At 40.7% G+C, this 15,325-nt stretch overlaps 5 protein-coding genes across 5 annotated transcripts; 2 read left to right on the top strand and 3 right to left on the bottom strand.

Moving 5' to 3' along the window:
* Positions 1 to 554: 554 nt before the first annotated feature.
* Positions 555 to 1,530, top strand: SS1G_03570 (hypothetical protein; the record flags this gene model as incomplete). The annotated part of the gene is made up of 2 exons (XM_001595431.1): positions 555 to 817; positions 888 to 1,530. 2 exons carry the CDS (start codon positions 555 to 557, stop codon positions 1,528 to 1,530), a joined length of 906 nt encoding a protein of 301 aa, XP_001595481.1.
* Positions 1,531 to 2,989: 1,459 nt separating this feature from the next.
* Positions 2,990 to 3,217, top strand: SS1G_03569 (predicted protein; the record flags this gene model as incomplete). Its single annotated transcript, XM_001595430.1, has 1 exon — positions 2,990 to 3,217. One exon carries the CDS (start codon positions 2,990 to 2,992, stop codon positions 3,215 to 3,217), a length of 228 nt encoding a protein of 75 aa, XP_001595480.1.
* A 1,650-nt stretch (positions 3,218 to 4,867) lies between these two features.
* SS1G_03568 (hypothetical protein) lies at positions 4,868 to 6,914 on the bottom strand (the record flags this gene model as incomplete). Its single annotated transcript, XM_001595429.1, has 4 exons — positions 4,868 to 4,962; positions 5,015 to 5,489; positions 5,726 to 5,923; positions 6,021 to 6,914. The coding sequence occupies 4 exons, from the start codon at positions 6,912 to 6,914 to the stop codon at positions 4,868 to 4,870; spliced, it is 1,662 nt and encodes a 553-aa protein (XP_001595479.1).
* Positions 6,915 to 8,010: 1,096 nt separating this feature from the next.
* Positions 8,011 to 8,673, bottom strand: SS1G_03567 (hypothetical protein; the record flags this gene model as incomplete). Its single annotated transcript, XM_001595428.1, has 3 exons — positions 8,011 to 8,049; positions 8,175 to 8,500; positions 8,610 to 8,673. The coding sequence occupies 3 exons, from the start codon at positions 8,671 to 8,673 to the stop codon at positions 8,011 to 8,013; spliced, it is 429 nt and encodes a 142-aa protein (XP_001595478.1).
* A 2,378-nt stretch (positions 8,674 to 11,051) lies between these two features.
* Positions 11,052 to 11,940, bottom strand: SS1G_03566 (predicted protein; the record flags this gene model as incomplete). The annotated part of the gene is made up of 4 exons (XM_001595427.1): positions 11,052 to 11,162; positions 11,313 to 11,375; positions 11,528 to 11,596; positions 11,929 to 11,940. The coding sequence occupies 4 exons, from the start codon at positions 11,938 to 11,940 to the stop codon at positions 11,052 to 11,054; spliced, it is 255 nt and encodes an 84-aa protein (XP_001595477.1).
* Positions 11,941 to 15,325: the final 3,385 nt, after the last annotated feature.

Genomic DNA, 15,325 nt, shown 5'->3' with positions numbered 1-15,325 from the left:
TATGACTTTAACTTTAGCGATGGAGTTGGTATGTTTGAATATTGGGAACAGGACAGGTACTTGGAGTATTGGAAACTATAGGATCATGTCAGCAATGACAGGGAGGATATATTAGATTATCGTTTAGACACTTCTACCAAATGTGTGGTTGAAGTTGTCTTCCCAAATCATACACATACACACGTGTATATAGTTTCACACAAATATCAATACCTGAATGGAAATTCAGATTAACAGACAAGATTTAAGATTTTTATACTTTGTGAATAGTGAATATGTTTATCAACTTTCTAATGGCTTCGGGTAATAACCAATTCCTCCATTCATCCTTCATCGTTGATCGTTTTCACCAATTATGTTTTATAAAGATTATTCAAATTCCAAGCTTATCTAATGATTTTCTCTAGCTTCTAACAATATGAGCGCTAGCCAGGAAACTTTATCGCTTGGCATCTCAGTATCAAAACACTTACAACTTCTGTTATTATTTCTAAACATCGTCTTCATTATCTTGATCATCTTTCAATCCCAACTTATCCTTCCAATTACGAATTATGGTTCAATATGTAATTACACCTTGGCGTACCCGTCGTGAGCTTATCCAAGTACGCGAAAGACTTTACCAAAATACAGAGACTGGCCCTCCAAATGATACTCATCGCCGACAAGCTGTATGCCTCATCTCTGTGTGGATGCAACGTGGAAATTGTCCCCATCTTGTCGAATCTTCTGCCATTATTACTTCAGCCATTTTAAACGATGTTCCCGGAAATTCATCCTATTGTGTGAGAGCTGCTTATTCTGCTGCTTTCTGTCGGTATGATTGAGGTTTGCTCATTGTCTATTATCTTCTAATGACTGACTTATGTTTTCTACTTTGTCATTAGATTTGTCACAGGTCTTCTCGATAGTCATCAAGATAAGCGTCGCAAATTAAGTATGTACTCGATTGCGAAAACTATCGGCTTACCAGCTACATACGTTGAACTTCGACATCAAGCTACTCACGAGGAACTCCCATCACTTCCTAAACTTCGAATAGCTGCGCGCAAAGCACTAAAATGGATTTGGGATTTTTACTGGGTAGATTTATCTATTGGTGAAGAGGATGACGATTGCAAGGCATTCGTGCGGGGAGTTCTAGCGCAGAAGGACCAAGGAATTAATTTAAATATGATAAAGGATCGACTTGAGACCTTTGGGAGAGACGACATTCTTCGCGCGTTAGATGAACTGGAGGAATCTCTTGAGGATCCCATGACACTGTTACAAGCGCTCAAATTCCGACAAAAGATATTCGACTGGGACGAATCGAAATCCTCAAAAAGCAATGCCTCATCCAAACCCGATACAGCCGCCCAAGACCTTGATGATTTTCGAGCGGAAATTATGAGAATGGAACATGACTTGGATGGTACCGATGCCTCTCCGCAAGTAGATACGGGTGACGAATCTTCCACGAATAATACGGAGAAAGGCTGGACACGTTGGGAGGGACCATGGAAACCAAAACCAATAGGAGTATTGTGAGCGAAGATATGAATTGATACCCAAAATATTACTTACTACCTGCCCCAGTATTGCATATTCTATCTGTTACGGCACTTCAAAAACACAACTGCACCTCTAGAAATACCTTTCATCAAGGCTGTCATTCATACTCGAAGTCTAGAGCACCAAATATGGCGGAATGAGCGGCATCTTCTTCAAGAGTGGGGCTATCCTGTACGGTAATTATCTCATGCAGCATCATATCGAATGAATATTGGGGTTATACGCATGAAGGACATTCCGACGCATTCTTCCTTTCTCCATCTGGATTTGGATGCATATAACGCATGGATATCAGAAGGTATTGAGTCATGGGAATTTCTCAATAAGTATGAGATATTTTGGTAAGGACGAGTCGTGCATGTAAGCCATTTTGGTATTCTTTAATCTATGTTAAGTTAAGCCATATTATTCTGTCAGGATACGTACGTAGTCGTGGATTTTTTGCCTAACAACGTAAGAATCGTCACTTTATGTACTACTAAATATTAGCTAGGCATTACATATTCAACATTTTGGAACTAGATGAATAACTTTCATGCACGTTTTTTCTTGGTCCTGAAAATGCTTGAGATTAGGTTATCAAATTTATCATATGAGAATCTTACCTATTTTTACGAGGTTTGCCGTCTAGATCACGTAGAAGTGCTCTAGGCTCTCGAGGTGGTTTATAACTAGGCGTCAAGCAGGGACTTAAAGTAATGACAATAATGCAATTCGTAACTAATAGTAGAGTATACTAAATGATTGATCTTGAGCACGAAGCTCTATACAAAGGAAATCCATCTTGATTATATAGACCATCGTGGCATGCGTCCCAGTGCTCCCAGTTGTCCCAGTTGTACTGGGACAGCTGAGCCTACTGGGATCCTCATATCACATGATGCTAATCACGTGATGTTAGGTATGTGAGATCCGTCGTAACAATTCTATTATTAATCAAATAAAATGAAATAGATATATTATAAAAAAATAATAAATATAATAAAATCTTATATATAAAATAATGATCAAATAAATGTGACGCCTCACACCTCCGGGTCACGTGGCATGCCCCGTTTATATTTAATCATAGGAAAACTCTCTACTCTTGTTGGGATGCGAAGACTCAACACCTGTACGCGGTGCATCCTACGAACCTCCAGCTCTCTTATGAGAGTCTGCAGAGCTAAGTTTGAGTTATTTGATGGAGTCGTGGTAATTGGAAGAGGAAGAGGCGCCCGATCACGACGTTTTTACCCGTTTGCGGTTTTTTGACAGTTGCATTATCGAAATGCGCTCTCTACAACACTACCTTTATTACGAAACAGAGGACAACACCATCATCTACGACAATACGCCACGAAATCATCTCACTTCTTAAAAGTGAGACTCCTCTGGAACATATAGTACAACTCGACATCTTTGACGCGTATATGTTATATACTGTATACCTCCCATGATCGACACGACTGAAACGACAACAATTTATATACCTTCCATACGGGAACACCGGAGGAGTACTATTGAAGGACCTGAGCTGATGACGAAACTTACTCTGCTCTCATTCAGCGGAGGTATGCTACTTACGGAATCGGGACACCCGTACAAGCCACTACCTGTGCATGCTATAGTTACGCTATATGAGGATTGGTGCTCCTTTATAAGCTTTCTATTGGTAGGATGATCAGAATGAGGACGAGGCAATCCTGACGGTGGGCGATTACAATACGTTCTGGTATATAAGGAGTAATTGGATTGATGGTATCGGGAAGGGGATCAGGGATGAAGGGTTTTCGAATACAATGTTTTAATAGTATGAGGGGAAGGGAGAGAGATCAAGAGCCAGTGATCTAGTGGACGAGGATGACCACAATTACAACCCCAAAAGGCCTACCGGCTCAAACCCCCCCTGCGAAGGCAATCATGTAAACCCTGCCCTAGCTCCCTTTAAATTGTATATAAATACTCCCCCTAGCTAGCTAGTAAACCACTCAGAGGCTTCTCCTCTGAGCGTCATTTGTCCAAAACTGGAATAGATGGCTAAGGTTATCACGCGCCAAGGCGCGTGGGCCTACGGCCTATGACGATAAACACAATCAATCAATCAATCAATCTCTACTCTTGTTTTCCTTCTTCTTTTCTCCTTAGCTTAGTATTTTCTAATACAAGATACTTTACCTAGTATTCTTAGGTCTGACAATAAAAAAATAAAGATAATATAAATGTATAAAATAAATAAATTTTATTAAATAATTTCAATTTTAATTCTTTACTTCACCTCTTTAATTCATATCTCTTGAATTAGATTCTTTATCTCATTCATTAAATTTTCACTTTTAAAATTTTCCACTAATCCCCTAATCCCCCAATACCCAACTTCACTTAAATTAAGCAAAGTAAAAAGGGTAGATAGATAGGTACCTAGGTACATATAATACCCCGAATCACCATCCGATACTGTAGATACCTTATCCTAATTCCATCCCAGTCCAATATCATATCAGCATATCAGTTCAATTCCTTGCCGTTCCTTCAGATCAGTTCAATTCAATATCATGTTCCTGTTCCTGTTTCTGTTCCAACCCATCCTATCCTATTCATCTTTCATTTGAAAATTTGTGATATATCCATCAGTGGATATTTCACCTGTCTCTCTCTACCCTGCCTCTCTTCATATTTTCTCCTCATCAACCCAATCCATTCTCCATCAATATTATCACTGATGCTCCTTCAAAAAATATCGCCTCCATCCCAAAACAAGACTTAATGTCTCAGAATGTATCATGAATCGAAGGGAAGTAAAAATTAACATCCTCTTCATTCTCATCATCATTATCAACGTCATTCAAGCATTTCATCATTCAACAACATTGCATTAAACAAACGCAATTTCAATCACAATCCATCCATAAACACCTAAACCCATACCCAACCATCCCGCCAAAAAAAATGCGACCTAGTATGAAAGAAACCGTATAGCCGTACGAAGACGTGCTGTCGAGTCGAAAGAAACCAAAGCATGGTATTATCAAGCATGCGTGAGAAACGCAATTGAGTGCGTAAGGGGAATATGTGTTTTGCATTAAAAAATCGAATCGTTCCGTAAAAATTATCCTATGAAGGCTTTGAATGGACGTAGCAAAGCCGTCATTTTTGGGTTGAATGTATGTCAAAGAAGCAACCTACCACCCATATGTACCGCGAAATCAAGACAACAAGACATGACCAAGTCTTATTGTCAACTTTTTTTTTACAAAAAGATCAAAGGGTAATATTAGGAAATTGCTTTTGTTGTATAAGCGTAATTGAACCCCATTATTTTTTATTTTCCGTATCACAGAAAATGGTCTTTTGGTTGACTAGAGCGTTCTGCTCGTGTTTGCACATGAATAGCTTGCGTTTCTAAAGCTCGTGCCATGAGATGGGTTACTATAACTAGAGTTAGCATTTAAGGTATGAAACAAGTATAGGGAAGAAGTACCTTGCCAAACTGCAGCCCTATCAAGCTGGAAAGCAGTCACTCTTAAGATTCTGCTTCCAAATCCACAATTATCCAATGCCGGAAATGTCTGACCACCATTCATGTGAGCATTTGTTTGTTCAAGTTGCATCTTCATTTCAGCGCTCTCGACGACGTCTTTAATCTTTTCCAAAAGTTTGACATCTTCTTCTTCCAGATACATGATAGCAGGCACGCTGCTAAAATCAACGTCGGTATGACCTAGAATTCCAATGTAACGTCCGAGGCGTTCCTGCACTAGAGTAACCCATTCAGCTACTACTTGCGCACAATCGAATGCGCACATGGCGGCCTGTAAAGGGAGTTCCCGAGATGTGAAGTCGGCAAAAGTAATACCAAATTGGCTTGACATTGAAAGAAAATCTGCGGCATATTGAGCTGCTTTTTTGAAATGACGTTCACGCTTGGAAGGCCCCTCTGATTTTTGTGGGGGGTACTGAAAAGCTCTGGAAGATTGAAAGTCAGAACGAGAAATTGATGTTGTGGGAGAATCGACGAACACAGAGCTTGCAGTTGACCCGCTTGAGAATTCCGTGGAATCGGCATTGGAGTTGGGAGATCGTTCTGCATGATGCATAATCTCCTTTCCGTGGGCAGTTCATTCGCCATGTCATCAAAATTACGTTTCCAGAACATTTCTTTTGAAGTTGACATGTCTACAAACAAGCGAACGTATGCTAAGTCCAGGAGAGGAACACTGTCGGCTGATAAAGGTCCTAACCCATATGGATTTGGACGTTTCACACTATGCCCAGGAGTGCGTTGCCATGCTAATTGCCATGCTTTCAAGGCAGGTTCAATGTGGCGATACATTCTTTCAGTCTCCTCATTCGTCCACTCCTGTTCGGCGTGTCTCTGTCGGGTTTCCCACTATCCTCGAGTCAGTATTTCTTACTATTAAAGATTATCGGGCAAGAAAAGTTATTAAAACATGGGAAACCTGGAGTGAGAACTTGGATAAACTTACGATGTAGTTATGCAGTGCATTAATCAGAATCAAACATCCAAAAGTGCTTGGCTTCAAATCACTCTGGGGAAATTCTTGGGCATTGTTCCCATTTCCAAAATGTTGAGCTTGCGCCTGTTGGTATTGTTGTTTATCGCTGGCCTGCAGTAGCTCACCCAGAGCAGCCTTGAACGTGATCTGGTTATGATTCGCCATTTCCACACCACCCATAGCATAGAAGCTATTAGCAGATTCAGCTGACCAGAATTCTTCGTCACAAGGTAGGTCCGATTCAATCTCAGAATTAGTCAAGAATGGTACATGATTGATGGCGGACACAAGCATGCTGGATAGTATGAAGATTGCGTATAAAGTCCGTTTACTCTCCTCGGCAGTTTTCCAATTAAGCCACTCCTGCTGATCGTCTGGAGTCTCAGTTTTGATGAAGCCATTCATCGAATCATCATCATTCATCCGTACATCCTGTTGTGACGATCCATTATCAGAAGGCGGCGGCTTGATGACGGCATTAGCAAGGCTGACCAAAGTTGCGCAGTGAATTAGGGCATTTTCGCCTGCTACTTTATCCCCGGAATTGAAACCGTAGATAATGTTCAACAGCATAGCCTGTGCCAAAAATACTGGCGTGCGGGTAGAAGCCTCTGAAGCTCTCGAACGGTGGTCAGCTCTGCGAACATCGGCTTTACGCCGGATTTCTATGTAGAGTTGTAGCATCTTCTTCGCAGATTCAAATAACGCTTTCGATTGTAGATGATCTCCTACATATAGTGCACCGATAGCAGCCATTGAAAGTGTGAGACACCCAGGTCCTTCGACAGAGGTACCAGCGCCTCGTCCATCGTTTGTACAAGTCGAAAAATCGAAGTTGAGAGTGGGGATGTGCAAAAATGGCATGTGTGGGTGAAAGTATTGTATATAAGCGCCGATATATTTTCTGAGATCGGATGTGCTAGGAAGAAATCTAACGCCTTCACTAACACTACTTGCTCGAATTGGTGGCCGAGGGGACTGGGAAGACGGGGAGTTTGCAGAAGGGAAGGAATATTTTCGTCCGCCAAAGGCCGTATTGTGAGACAGGGCATTCGCCAGAGCCGAACGGGTCGAGTCTGTAACTGAAGACAAAGGTAAGCTTCCGTGGGTACTGCCGGTCGTGGAATTGGGAGTGTCAGGGCCAAGAGTCATGGGGGGTTGGAAACCTTGTGTGTTGTTCATTCCGGGCATTGCAGAATGGTCCATAGAATTTAGAGGTGGTGGAGTGCGGAAATATGGTAGATGATTCTGCGGTAGAGTGTGTGGTGATATAGGGTTTCCATTCGAAAAATTCGTATGGTTTTGCGGTAGACTGTGTGGTGACATAGGGTTTCCGTTGGAGAAATTTGTAAAATTCTGACTGCCGTGGTCCAAAAAGTTTGGAGTCATCAGAGGTGCTTCCGTGACGGGATGCCACATAGGAGCTGAGCTCACGGCCGTATTATTAGATCCATCCAGCATCACTCCGTCACTGATTCCACTCTGGCTGGCAGTGCTGATGGCAGAGGGAGAAGAGCCGTCCATTATCACATTCTCATCAAAAGTCATGGTTTGATTAAAGGGGTTCATCGTTCCATTCCAGCCAAAAGGGTCATCCATAACAGAGTTTCCGGAGTAAGTTGGGAAATCGAAGTTAGATGTATCATTTGGCCCAATGCCCATTGATTGCGGTGAATGATTGAACAAGGCACTAGGATCTATCGTCGGGCTAGGAGTATTTCCATTTGGAAATGAAAAACCAGGAGAAAAATGGTTGAATTCGTAATTTGGAAAATTCCCAGCGGCCGGCGCAGTTCGCAACCCATTAGCAACCATGTGTTGCGTTTCAATTTTGGGCAATCCATGAGGCATATTGCGCTGGTCCATCACGGCGGACATCCCACTCATCGGGCCCATCCCACCGCGCATTCCACCAAATTCCGAATTGTGCATTGGCAGGCCCACGAGGCTGGCATGACGACTATGACCATGATTTGGATGATTTGTATGGTTCTGATTCCTGGGCGGGTGAGGTTCATTTAGCATTTGATGCATTGCCATTTGCACATAGGGGCTTTCGGAATTGGGAATTGTATTTGCCCTTGGTCGTGGGCCTGATGGATTGGCGATGGAGTGTTTTCGTACCCTGTTTGGGTTCGGTCCAACAGCTACGGATGCATTACTCATACTACTGTTTCGACGATTTCTTGGTTTCGCAGAAGGGGTTAAATTGGAGTGGAGCTTCTGCTGGTGTCTTAACAAAAGATCCCGCCGCGCAAAGCATCTCTTGCACTCGGAGCATTCGAATGGCTTTTCTTTGGTGTGTGATCTTTCGTGCCGTTTCAAATGTTCCAGACGTGCAAAATGTCTTCCACACGTAGTGCAACCATGAGGTTTAGGTTTGTCGGTTTTGGGCGGAAAAGTGTCGGGAGGTGTGGTAGTAGTCGTTGTTGCTGATGTCGTCGCTGTGACTAATGTAAATGTCAGATACAATTTTCTCTCGACTAAGACGGTAACCATATCATCGATTGAACAGGAGTTTTATGCCCGAATTGGATTTGATATGTGATTGTTACTTACCCGTCTCCCCACCATTCATGCTACCATTTGAGTCAGCGCTATTAGATGACGTCGGCGCAGACATGTTAGGCGATTCCTCCTGCTTGATTGTCGATTTGTCCCGCATGATTAAAGAAGAACGAGGCTGAGATATTTGAGAATAACTTCCTACAAAGGTTTGTACATGCTAGAAATGGTTCAATAATCCATTCGTTCCCGGTTTGAAGAGTGATTGTTCGTGGCAAAGGTAGATGTTTCGACTTACGGGCTTTTCCAATGAATCAAAGGCTGGCGGATCCTTTTTACTGGGGGACTTGCAGTTCTTGATGCAGCGATGCAACAATAAAACCACCCAAGCCTTTTTCAGTCGTTACAACCTTCGGCCGTTGAAGCTTTAGCCGACCCGATCCTTTACTGTTTCTCGTTTCTGCAGACCAATAAATGAAAGGTGGTGTAGGCAATTCTTGCTGTTGGCCAGTAAGTGAATGATTATTTGCAGGCCTCCTGGTTGTATGTACTTTGGTTGGATTTGGAATTCGATGGAGGAATGGGAGGTATGGAGTATTGAAAAAGATGGTATTCGGGAAAGAATGGCGTAAATAGTGAAAGGGCCAATGATAATAGGAAATGCTGTCTGTCGTTAAAATAAAGTATGTGATTCGGTACAAATGATATAAGTAAATGAAAAAGATTGTGGTTGTAGTTGTGATTGTAGTTGTTGTATAGTTGTAGTAGTTGTAGCTGTAGCTGTAGTTGAAATGGGATGTAGTTTTAAATCTGGGGGTGGCTGTGAGGTATATCCTCTGTGCGTAACTCTGTGCGTAAATGAGCCGATTCCACTAAGCTGTTTCCTGTAAACTTAATAAAAACCCCATGAATATGATATTTACGAATTGTGAAGATGAGTATAATTAATTGAGTCTACTTACAATGAGTAATAACTCTGGATCGTAGTCACTCGAGGTTCTCTTTTTTCACGTCGCAAGTAGAGTACCTTCATAAACGGCGAGATGATTTTGGATATCGGTAGCCGTGTATCGAAATACGTAGTGCTAGGTAGTCTTGTCTATTTTTTGCCCATCAAGACAAGGAAAGTAAGAGAGAGAGAGAGCTGTGGTGGAGACGACCGATGGAACTAGGAACAGGATGACCTTTCTCTCTAACCAATGATGAAGCTAAGTGAACATGTATGAAGCTGTATGAACATGTAGGAATCTGTATGAATATGCGACTTTCAGGGTAAGTTTTAAGGGAATCTAGGATAATGATTGGTCATATCCATAATTATGAGAAGGCTTTTGCTGTTTTGGCTGTATGATGGAGTAGGGGTGGATCTCTTTTAGTGGATTCTGACACACACTGGGGACTTTTAACCTAATCCTTATTGACTAATTGACTAATCGACTAGGGAGGGACCTCATAGCCTATTGATTTCTCGATGACGTCTTGCCGTTTTAAGAGAGGGTTCGTGAGCAGGTGAGCAGGTGAGCAGATGAGCAGATGAGTAGGTAGCTATCGATATAATTGAATTTCGGAATACTAATACCACCTCGTAAGTCCGTCCTTATTAATTGATGGAATCTTGCGATGACGAAGGGGAAAGTTAATCAATAACAGATGATTTAAATTCAATTATTTGGATCAATAATAATTTAGGGTAAACTACAAAGATCAATTGATAATTATATCAGTTGATGGTGATTGATGGTAGATCAGATAGCTGATAACTGCCGGCCCGGTACTAAAATCATCTTGTTGAATGATGAATGATGAATGATGAATGATGATCTGGAAGTAATTGGACCTCCCATATTGAAAACAGTTAGAGAGAAGAAGTCTACCCAATCATATTCAAGAGTAGGATTGATCTCCGTAATACCTAACTTTTCTTTATTGATCAGGAATTGAATCAAATGATTGGTTCATTGACTTGGCAACAAGCGCAAATGAGGAATGAATAAAGTGATGAATTCGTACTATTTTTGACTCTCCAAGTTCTTGATGCATGAGATGAAAGTACTCATACATCATAGAAGGCGTTTTCTTTCAAAAGTGTGAAGCTTCACGAAGGAATGGAAGCTTTTCATATCAATTAATCAAAGCCATCAAAATCGTCTCAATGCAAGTTCTCGCATCGAATGAACATTAACCAGCAAATCAAGGCCATCAACTTCATCAAGCTAATCTCAATCAGAGCTTCTTTGCCATGTAGGCACATAGCTACATAGCTACAGCATATTCTGCAACGCACCTGCAAATAAGTCTACCAATTAACTGGTTGATTTGGTACGCAGTATACAAAGAAATCCTTCTCTTACTCGCCCATCAAAATGTCTAAGCATTTCTCAAGGGTCCACAACATTTCATCATGTAAAAGCATCCCAAGTCCATACAGTACAAAGAAAAGGATAGGGAATCGTAAACGAAATTAGTAATCCGACCGAAGTATCATGATGAAAACGTTCAATAGTTTTTCATCTTCTTATCAAGATCCAACGGATTTAGGGCTGGACCATTTCGCCCCTGGATTTCTTCATCGATATGTGATTGAGATATGCGGTATGCGGTATGTAGCTATTCATTATCAAATATGTGAATCGGATAGCACACCGGTACTCCGATCACAAATAGCACAGGAAACTGGATCAGATGAACGGTCTCTATATTGTTTTCTAATCATTAATAATCCTTCTACATCTGTGTCCTTACTGGTTTACGACGTACGGTGATGTGAATTAACTCTCGGCTCCCATTCCCATTCATCATTCGATCAAGATCAAAAGCTTCCTACATGTAACACTACAGCTAGCTAGAGCACATAATCATCAGTAGTCCATTCATCTCACAGTAGTCCATTCATCTCATCCACCATACTCCATTCATCTAATCCACACTACTCCATACTTCCATCGTATCTCCAGAATACAATATAAACTCACCGGAAGGATTTCCAACATCAACGGTCCAGAATTTTTCGGAATACCTAGATAGTATGTACCGTTACATACCTACGGAGTATTTAGCTAGAAGTAATCTCATCAATCAGTGATCCGACCGTTAGACTGACAGTAAACTATACTCTGTACGTTTCTCTGCATCATACAACCGAAAGAGAAACAGGAACAGAAACAGAAACAGTCTTTGAAAGAAATGGAATCCGGATCCAGAACATGGTAACCTTTGCTGGAAGTTTCAACCCATTTTTATTTTATTTTGTTTATTTATTTATTTATTCATTAATTTATTCATTTATACTAGGTACCTAGACAGTAGAGTAGGTACGGTATTCATTCAACCAACCTTACTCCTTACAGAGTAGATTAGTTACTGTACTACTTACTACAAGGTACATTTTGAGTTCTTAGTCCCCACCATGCATCCATCATTTCACATCGCCGCTCTTATCCGAAGAATCCGCTTCTATCCTTACCCACAACGGACGTGTAAACTACCCCGGTACACCGATTGATGATGGGATGGATGCAGACTGAAAAAATGCCTCGTACAAACCTATTTCCGTCTTTTTACTCGTAACTCACTATTCTACTTTTAGTTCTACTCTTCCTGATTAAGATTATCTATTTCTTTTGAATGATTCGGATGAGTTTGTATGTTTGATCTATTGTATCTCTACTATCTCATACATTTCAATATCAATTAGATTAGTAATACATACCTACCTATACACCAATTCATCTATCCACTTACTCTACAATATATACACTCACCTCGTACAAATAAACTCAACCTCCGTCTCGTCATCTCCACACCCATCCAGGATCTAACCTTACAAACTCGTGTTTTCTCCAGACCCCAGACGGGTACATATCAGAAAATCTACAATCCATCTTACTGATCAAGAAGTGATCCAAGCTCTGCTCTACAACGATGAAAGAGCATACCTACTGTACATACTCCGTACATACATACCTCTATACATACTCTATTACACATCACACCAAAAGAATTATACAGTAGTAATCTCTGTCTAGGTGCGCGAGGAAGAAATTTACATATACGTACGTACGTACGTACTTACCTACCTACCTATGCATCAATCAACCATCTAGACCACTTCGCTTCAAAATATGGAATATACGAACAAACATATCTTCCTCTGTACCTTGCGTATAGTCGTATAGTCGTATAGTACATAACAACTTTTGAGTTCAAGCTAAACTGAAATTTTCTCTCTCTCTTATTCGTTGTTCCATCGATCATGTTATATGTTCTGTTTTCTGTTTTCTGTTTTCTGCTTTATACATCCATCACACACATACATACACATCACACACATACATCAACCGCGGATTCAAACTCACTTATACACGGCACGGCAAAATTATCTGCATATAGGATAGATAGGTAAGAAATGCAACGCAATGCCCCTACTAGTTTTTGCTTCTTTTCTTTTTCTTTTTCTTTTTCTTTTTCCATTGCCACCCTCCCTTTGATTTTCATCCTCACCTCACATGTGAATCCACTCGGAAGCCGGCAAAATATTAATAGTCTCTCATCTCCTCTCCTCTTATACCATACCATGCATACCTGCTATGCTATGTCATGTAATGCGATGCAATGCAAAAGAAGGGTTTGAAAGACGTTAGAACTTTAGATTTTATATATTATATGTATGTGGTGTGCAGAGTATGAGTATTGAGTTATTATACACCTCCCACTCTTAGCAACACCTTGCCCTGTCTTTTCTATTAGATTTCGACCGAATAACAGAACTTCAATAGCGAAGCGAAGCGATATCGAGAGTAAAAAGATCCAGGTCCAGGTCCAGATTTCGGTATGGATGGAAAGTGTTTAAGTGAATGAGTTGGTGTTGGCAATATCCACAGTGAAATTTTTCATACCCCGGTTTTCCCCTGTTTTCCCCAGCTTTTTTTTTGGAGGTTCTTTTGGTTCTCTTTCATTAACCTTAACCCATCAAAAAAGCCAGACATAAGGTTATCCCCCAAGGAAACGAATAAGAAATCAAGTAACCGATTATTATCCAAACTCAGCTAGATATTGTTGTGCGTATATATACATATGCATAGACCAAATATAATGTAAAGCGGGTAAGGTATAACTAGGTATCAAACATACCATCTGCATCGATTGGCATCAAAATATATGTACGCATCACATATAAATTTGAACCTGAACTTCCTCTTTATATGGGGTATGAATATGGGATGTAGATACCCTGCGCCGCGACGAGCAATCAATGACCAGCGGCATATTCCACCGATCTTTTGACGGGGAAGATTTTTTGATCCTGTAGTATTGAGATTAAGTTCTTTTTTTGTGGATTGAGGAAATTAGGGGGGATGAGTAGGTGAATGAATTAGATTAAATAAATATAAATATAAATATATGTCACGAGGTTTGCCGTCTAGATCACGTGGAAGCGCTCTAGGCTCTCGAGGTGGTTTATAACTAGGCGTCAAGCAGGGACTTAAAGTAATGACAATAATGCAATTCGTAACTAATAGTAGAGTATACTAAATGATTGATCTTGAGCACGAAGCTCTATACAAAGGAAATCCATCTTGATTATATAGACCTTCATGCCTATCGTTCCTTCGGTCCCTTCGATCCCTTCGATAAAAGGGATCGAAGGGATCACATGACTTCGTACGTGGTCATATGATACGAGGCCAGAAGCCGTCGTAACAATATAAACACTTATTAAAAAGATTTATTTCAAAAGTATTAATAGATACTATTATTAAATTTATTTATTTAACATCAGAATAAAAAAGTCCCACCAAATCCACCCATTCATACTCTATAATTTCCCCAACTATACAAAAATAATTCGTCAATCACATCAAGATCTTCTCTCTACTCACAAAATCACAAAGTATAAATAAACAACAGACGAACTATTAACTAAATCCCTACTCCTCTACTGCATGTCCTAACTACAGACCTACATATTTATCTATTAGATGCATAATTTTGAGCTAAGATCATCGCTTACAAAAAATCGTTCACGAAAATGTATCTAAATCTGCAAAGAAAGTTCGCGCAGAATCGGTCGGTTTGTGTCGGAATCGGGGTTTGGGGGAGAGGTGGGAGACTAGTGGAGTGGGTGGCGTGTATTAATCTACATCATTCTTTATTTAGTGTTGAATGAAGAAGGTAGATAAATGCCTGTTATATATCCATCCCTAGTTATGTATCGTCCGTATACATGTATATATCTACCTATCTTCCATATCATACTATTCATATCTCGTTAAATAAAAAATCTAATCCAAACGTCAATCTTCCACATCTCTTCATCTCTTCACTCACCCCATCAGTCTCATCTCATTCACACTCCAAAATCTAGATAGCTCTACAGCATAACTAGCACCACCCCAAACCCATCCATCCATCTCTCAACTAGCCTATTTCTTGCATCTTAGATTCTATCTATTATCGACATGCCGCTTGCTTGCTTGCCTGCTAGCCTGCTAGCCTGCTTGCGTACATACATACTTACAAGCTAGCTAGCAGCTAGCTTACTGCACGAAAAAAAATCCAGGGGTCTTCCGCTCTCTCCCGAGATACACTTCCTCTAGGAGTAATTCCGAGCGAGGTAGAGAAACCAGGTACAAGCATTCTTGCATAAGGGTTTGGATATTTGCAGTTTTTTTTATGTGTGTAAGGTGAGGTGATCGGCGTTGATGTGTGTGGATTCTTGTAGGAGGGGTATGGAAGGAAGGGGTGGGGAGGGAGTTGTTGATCGCTTAGGG

The sequence above is a fragment of the Sclerotinia sclerotiorum genome, genomic scaffold (assembly GCF_000146945.2).
Source record: "Sclerotinia sclerotiorum 1980 UF-70 scaffold_4 genomic scaffold, whole genome shotgun sequence".
Taxonomy (NCBI): domain Eukaryota; kingdom Fungi; phylum Ascomycota; class Leotiomycetes; order Helotiales; family Sclerotiniaceae; genus Sclerotinia; species Sclerotinia sclerotiorum.
The sequence above is the reverse complement of the archived record's forward strand: the minus strand, read 5'-3'. Positions and strand labels throughout refer to the sequence as shown.